Source organism: Protomyctophum bolini (genome assembly GCF_963924005.1).
Source record: "Protomyctophum bolini genome assembly, chromosome: 8".
Taxonomy (NCBI): Eukaryota; Metazoa; Chordata; class Actinopteri; order Myctophiformes; family Myctophidae; genus Protomyctophum; species Protomyctophum bolini.
The window spans coordinates 10,319,301-10,326,499 of NC_137869.1; the positions used below are offsets into that span (position 1 = coordinate 10,319,301).

A 7,199-nucleotide genomic window follows, 5' to 3' on the forward strand; every position below is an offset into this window, starting at 1 on the left:
AGGATTTTTGAGCGGCCCTATATTTTTGCCTATAATGTTCAGGCACCATTTCGAAACCGCTAAGGATAGCCGCCTTTACGACATCATAACATAGGCTCTCATCCACCGTGAGTGCGCTACAGATATCCTGTGCTCTACCTGTCAACTTACATTGGAGTAGCAAACTCCAGAATTCCCTGGGCCACTTAACAGCACCAGCAATTCGTTCAAAAGCACAAAAGTAGTTATCCAACTCACCCTCCTTGAACGCAGGTACCAATGCGATTTGTTTGCTTATGTCGAACGCTGCCACTCCTCTGGAACCTGGGGGTGACCCGTGTCGCTGCTGGGAGGCGGGCGCCCCTGCGGACGCCTCGTCGGGGTAGGTCTGGCCTCGCAGGCGTGCCATGTCGAGCTCATGTCTCTGATGCTGTAGTTTGCACTCCTCGCTCTTCAGCGTTGTTAGTGCTATTTCCAGCTCAAGCTCCCGGAGGCGCAGAACCCCCCCTATGTCCTGAGGACTCCCCCCAGTGCCCCGTGGGTAATCATGTGGGGCCTGAGCAGACGGGTCCCCCGCGGGATCCTCGCCCTGCTCTAACACACCCGTAGTGTCAGACTGATTGGCCCCACTAGAACTCGGTTCTGCGACAATGAGTGATACGTCTCCCCCCTCACTCTCATCTGACAGCATCGTAATGACTCCCCGTGAAAACAACTGCCGTGAGACAGCTGCGAAAATCGCCTCTTTCTTTTTGGTACCGTGCGGTAAAGGAACGTTAAATTGTTTGGCAATACTGTACAATTCCCAATATGAGCACTGTTGTAGCTCCTCAAGCGACAGGACATCCGTACTAGCACCCTGGTCATCAGAGGCCATACCACCGCAACAAAATCTGCTACTCAAACTGGTGCGAGCAACATACTCACCATTAATACTCCCCAATCCGTCTACCACCAAAAGCAATACTAGCAAAACAAAAAACATAACCAACTGAACAACTGAATCCTTAATTTGTTTTTTGAAACGGACGGGCTCCCAAATATGTTACAAAACCATATGTCTAGGGGTAAAAGGTAATGTAATATAGATAGGAGAAAACGGAAACCAAGGCCTAATACAATCATTTATTCAAAAGCATATGAATAAATTATAAGAATCAACAAGTTTACAAAATAAATGGCTCTTTTAACTCACATGAACAAATAAACGGAATCCAAAACAAAACTAAAGTTATTCCTTTCCGAAGGGAGATAACTGGTCTAACAAAAGGTTCAACTTCACAAATAAAGGAACAAACAAAACAGTTGGCGACATGTAGCAGTACGGCGGATGGGGGAAAGACCTTGGAAGTGTTTCCCCAGCGCTGGGCTGGGCATGAATGGGCTATGTAGTGAGAGAGCCGCGGCCGCTAGCTCGCTCACGTGACCGTCAGCCAATCAGGGAGGTTGATCAGACCTCCATGGTCATGGCCAACAGGGTTACCCCAGACACACAGCTGATGACAATCAGTCTGTCTGAAAACCCATTAATATACTCTGCATGGGAGGAGAGTTAGTCTAATACAGGTTCATAACAACTGCTGCACAGATATAGATATATATATATATATTAGAAGACATCTAGGCCTAAGATAATCCACATACATATATATATACTATAACAATATACCACCATATAAATATATATATACTATTAGCAATAAACATATATATATTTATAATCCAAAATAACACTCATAAATCATAACACTCATAATTAATCATAACCACACACGACCATAGTCGTGACAATGGACATTGCTGTTTCTTGAAGTGGTTGCACCACTTCAAAAAGAAAAGGGCTCACTTTCACTTTCAACACCGAGCTAGAGAACTGCAAAAGCTGCTTGTAGGAAAGCCAGTGATTGTGATTGGCCAGTAGTCGTACACCCACCCAGCTGGGTTGAAGACCCAGAGGTAACGTCAGTGACGTATGACAGCCAGAAAGCACAGGCGTGAACGGCACTTCCACATACGCAGTGCGGAGGAATTCTCACAGTCTATGACTTGGCCACCTGAACTGGTGCACAAAATTGTCTAATGACAGAAACGTCGACTTAATAAAAGAGCAACATTTTTGGCTCCGACAGTGTGTGGGTCCTCTTCTTTGGTTTACAAAGATATCCTTATTTTCAGAATCAAACCATGGAGGAGATATGAGTTCCTAAAGGGACTATGGTGGTGACCGAGTGTGTGATGCACACACGGCTAACCACCGATGCTCTCTGTCTCTCTCTCTCTCTCTCTCTATATATATATATATATATATATATATACACACACAGTATATATATATATATATATATATTCCTTTTCCATTATGATGGCTGTGATACTGAACATGCATGTGTGCGTGTTCTCTGGAACGTGGTCCATTTTTCTCTGGAGTCTCTGAAGACCATGGGTTTGTTCTGGGACAGTGTTCTGTCCTTCCAGTACTACAGTATTCAGGACCCGTTTAACCACTTTAACCCTGGTGTCCCAATTTTGGGCAAATATATATTTTTAGCTTGTAATTCGGTGTGTGTGTGTGTGTGTGTGTGTGTGTGCGTGTGCGTGTGGGTGTGGGGGAATTATGAAGTTGTTAATCACAATGTTCTCTCACTCTGAAGGAAACTTTCACTTTTTAAACTATTGACCCCTTATTCAGGGTGACCAGGTTGTAATGTGACATAACCGAAGGCTTACCCGGGAGGCTATTTCTGGCTTGGCGTTTGATGTGGCATTAGGAATAGGACGTCATGGGTATTTCATTACATTATTTCAGTTCATGACCAGGCAGGTATATTGGCCATTATGTGTGCCAGCGTCACCACGATTAAGCTCACAGCGCATCACCAACATAAAAGTGTGGTGTTCCATGCGTACATGCGCGTGCCGTGCATGTGGTCTTGCACACAATGTTGACAGTATGTCACCACTGCCAGGACAGAGTTATGTCCAGTTTTGGACTCTCATGTTGCACGGTGGGGGTGTGTGACATTTAAATCTGTCTAGTCTGTGTGGGTGTGAGTGCCCATGTCTGTGTGTGGTTATGTGTTATAAGTATTCTACTTCACTGGATAGTGATCGACTGTTTTCTCTTTCTGTCTGTCTGTCTGTCTCGGTGTCTCAGATAAATTGTTTGGGAAGCGGCTGCTACAGGCTGGAAGACACATCATGTCCCATAAGTCTTGGATGAAATCGGTGCCCACAGAAAACTGTGATATCCTCATGACCTTCGCAGGTAACACACACACACACACACACACACACACACACACACACACACACACACACACACACACACACACACACACACACACACACACACACACACACACACACACACACACACACACACACACACACACACACATCTTTGAAGTTCTCAATGAAACACACAAAACTCTATAACACTTGTCTTGGTGTCTTTGGATCTTTGAGCTCAATGTAACATAAACTCACATTAGTCAGGCTGAGTCTGCGAATGATGTAATCAGGACAGTGGTCTTCTCCTTTCAGCTTGACTATAAACTCTTCATAGACCTCGGTCTTTTGATTTGGGGATGGCCAGTACTGGGCACACTTAATCTGTCAATACAGCAGGCAAAGGTCAGCAAAGAAGGTCATATAAAATGTCATAATGCCTAATAAACATTGTCCTGTTCACACTGGAGGTGAAATATATCAAATATATCAAATATGTTTGATCAACTGCATCTACCAGAAGCAGAAAGTACTAGTCCTACAGTACATACAACAGCAGTAGCAGTCGGTGGTGCTGGATGGGACCTCTGATGATGGAGTCATGCCACATTATTAACAATAACCTATGAACCCTAGCTTCCCTATTCTGGGCATAAGTGAGGTTTCTATTTGTTTGCTATTTTGTATTTAGTGCAGAGGGATAACATATAGGGGATCGTATGGCCGCCTGGGGGACTCCTGGTATGAACACACTGCAGGTTACTGCAGTAAATGCCAGCACAAGTTGGGGAAAATCTAAGTGGAGAAAATAAATGACAAACTCTATTCCCTATCCTCAACCATTACATAATAAAAGTAGGTTTTATTGCAGCACTTAACCTCCAGTTCCTGTGGAACTGCCCTGTAGTATCTATGGTAGTAAAATACTGCAGCTCCAACGCATGATCAGTGTAAATATATTTCTTTTTTTGTTTGTTTCCTGTTTCAGAAACCATAGACGACCACACGTTGCTATGGCTACTGAACCACATACGGCTGGGCATCCCAGAGCTCATCATCCAAATCCGACATCACAAGCACACGCGTGTCTACGCATTCTTCGTCACGGCGACATATGAGAAGTAAGGAATCCGCCCAGAGATGGACGGGTTGGGGCCTGGGGGGGGTGTAATGCATCATACACAGGCTGGCTATTGTTAGCAACTCTCAACTCTGGAGCATGTGCACGTTAGCAGATCAGGAGCACGATACAAGGTTCATACAAGGACTTTGCTTTGTGTTGTCGTGACTGACAACCCAGTATTAAACAATGAACGCAGGACTACCAACATAGCACATGAAGACAGAAGCTCCATCCTACTGCTCTATTACTCTTGTGAAGGAGACTAACCTTGTAGACTAGTATTGTAGCAATTCCGACAGTATGGCTAGCTAATCAATAACAGTCTTATTTGGAACGTAATATTTGCTTATCCAAAACTGTAAACGATCCTGCAGTTTTATGCTCTCTTTTAGTATAGCATAGTACAGGCAAGTTATGGTATCTTCTGCTTTACCGGCATTGAGACCGCCATTGTAAAGATCGGATAATATTAGCATTAGCTCAACCTTTCGCCAGAATTAAGTGCTAACATGTCGGGAGCAATGCGACAAATCACATCCGAACCTCGGATGGATGATGATTACCAAGCACAGCGCATTTCAGAGATATGAGGCATAGAAGATCCTACTTTGAACAATTGAACGGAGGTCTATGGGGGCCGTGTGCAATAATCCTGGTGTTGGTCTTGTTTTGGTGAATGTTCCGGTAATTTTTGGGGGTCTGGGGGTCTCATTAAAAATAAATGAATCGACTAAATTCTTGTAATTTGTATCATTTTTGTATCCAGTATCACTATGCCAGCATGTGATACTGGCATGTGAAAATTGTGCTATATGGTACAAATAGATCAACAATACAAATTAAGCTAGTTTTGTGGAGTAATGTATTTTAAAGGAGTGGACCCCAGTGCGCCCCACCAAATGACCGGAATTACTTTTAATATTCACCAAAAACAGACCACAACTCCCACCACGGGACTCAATTAATACCTTTGCAACCACTATATTAATGGCAAGTATTTCCTACAGCTTTAAGTCCAAAAATCTGAACTAGCCCTTTAAGTGGTTAACGGCAATTCCTCGCCTGTGGCTGTTATAATGTGGATTGTTTGAGGGTCTAACAGAAGGTTAGAGCCAGTGCAGTGTTACTCTATTCACTTGGATTATACTGTTCCAAAGTGGGCTCTAACATGATCGGTTCCCCCTCTTTGTAATTTCCCTGGAGATTTGAGGATGAACTCAGGGTCAATGTGATGCTAATGTAGACAGTAGAGAGTATGAATGCACAAGAATACAATTGGGGGTGTGTGAGACTGAGAGTGGAGGAGATAGGGACATGGGAGTGTTATGGAGGGACTCAACGTTCCACAATGTATTTCAATCTGTTGTTTGCTGTTGTCCACTACTTTGCTGACAGCTCATTTTTCAAAGACTCTCAAAATAAAAGTAAAAAACCTATGTGGCGAATGTGGTGAATGGAATGGGAATAAAAAAAGTAGATCTGGGTGGGTGGAAGGGAGAGAGGGAGAGAGGCAGGGAGGGAGGGAGAGAAGAGGGAGAAGGTTTTAAATGAAATGCTTAAGGCAGATGGCTAGTGTCCTAGTAAACACAGACACACGTCGCGCGCACACACACACACACACACACACACACACACACACACACACACACACACACACCTCTCCAGGTACAAAGGCTGACCTATATATATATATCTGTGCGATAACCCAGAAAGTAGGCAGAAAGTGTCATTATCTCTAATTCACCTTGAACAGTAATTTCCACCGCATATTGAAGCCAAGCATAAAATGTAGAGCAAGTTATACGTTGAGTGAATGTGTGAGAATAATGATGGTCTGAGTGAAGGTCAAATATATTTGTACACATTGTTGTATTGCTCATTGTTGTATGTGTCTCTGATGTCTTGGCATAGTGGGCATGCAGGTGGTTAGAAAGTGTAGCTCCACCACATTTTGTGTCCGGGTATCAAACTGAATCGAAATCACAATACAGAACTGTAACCGTAGCTTGTTATGGAAACTCACTTATATTCACTCATATTCCAAATATGAGAATAGAATAGGAATGTACATAATTTACTCATTATATTCATATTCACTGTTTCTAGACTGTACATATACAGTATTATCCAGATACTAGCGGATTTGAATCCAAATCAACCGATAATCACCAGTAGGTTACTTATTATCACTCGAATGCAATCAAGCCAGCATATACATATATATATACATACATACATATACATATATATACTTAGGCTCCAGGCGAGTCTGCTGGCTCGATTGCGTTCGAGTGATTGGTTGATAACATTCAAAGTGGGTGCAGATACTTACTGCTGAAGGCTGATTGACACTGGCCATACATTAATTCTCATATTCAGTGACTGTTGATATTAGGCAACACCGCCGCACAAGTATAAATTCGGCTTTACTGTTCAGTGCACGATGGCTGTTTATTTTGAGCTTTAATTTGGTCACAGTTATTCGCTGTAGGACTGATACAGCTTCGTTATCACTCCCCTCACCCTGGGTAAAAGCTGGGTACGTGGAAAATTATTTTTACACACATTTCCAACAAGGATGGGAACAACAGTAGGCCTGAAGTACACAAGTTATAGGGGGACTTAAATTAGCAGGCACATTGCTTCCATTTCTAGCTATGAAAACTTGTTGTAAGCACATTAATTTGGCCCACTCAGCGACATACAGTTATGTACGCACCGTCCAGGTCAGGTCATAGACCTGAACCCACATTCCACCTGTCTCTGACATTGCCCTTTTTCTTCTGTGCTGTGCTGAATTTTGCATTAGGACTAATTATTTACAAAATTTGCATAAACGCAGTGTGGCTTTTTCACTATAGGTCCATAC

General features: G+C 43.2%; 1 protein-coding gene across 4 annotated transcripts in view; it reads left to right on the forward strand.

The window, feature by feature from the left end:
• The window catches only part of ano8b (anoctamin 8b), a 45,144-nt gene that overhangs the window by 21,407 nt on the left and 16,538 nt on the right, over window positions 1-7,199 (forward strand). For all 4 annotated transcript variants that reach the window (XM_080770829.1, XM_080770830.1, XM_080770831.1 and 1 more), the window contains exons 2-3: window positions 3,134-3,244; window positions 4,196-4,328. In XM_080770829.1, the coding sequence (XP_080626955.1) occupies window positions 3,134-3,244; window positions 4,196-4,328 (244 nt within the window). The remainder of the gene's footprint in view (window positions 1-3,133; window positions 3,245-4,195; window positions 4,329-7,199) is intronic.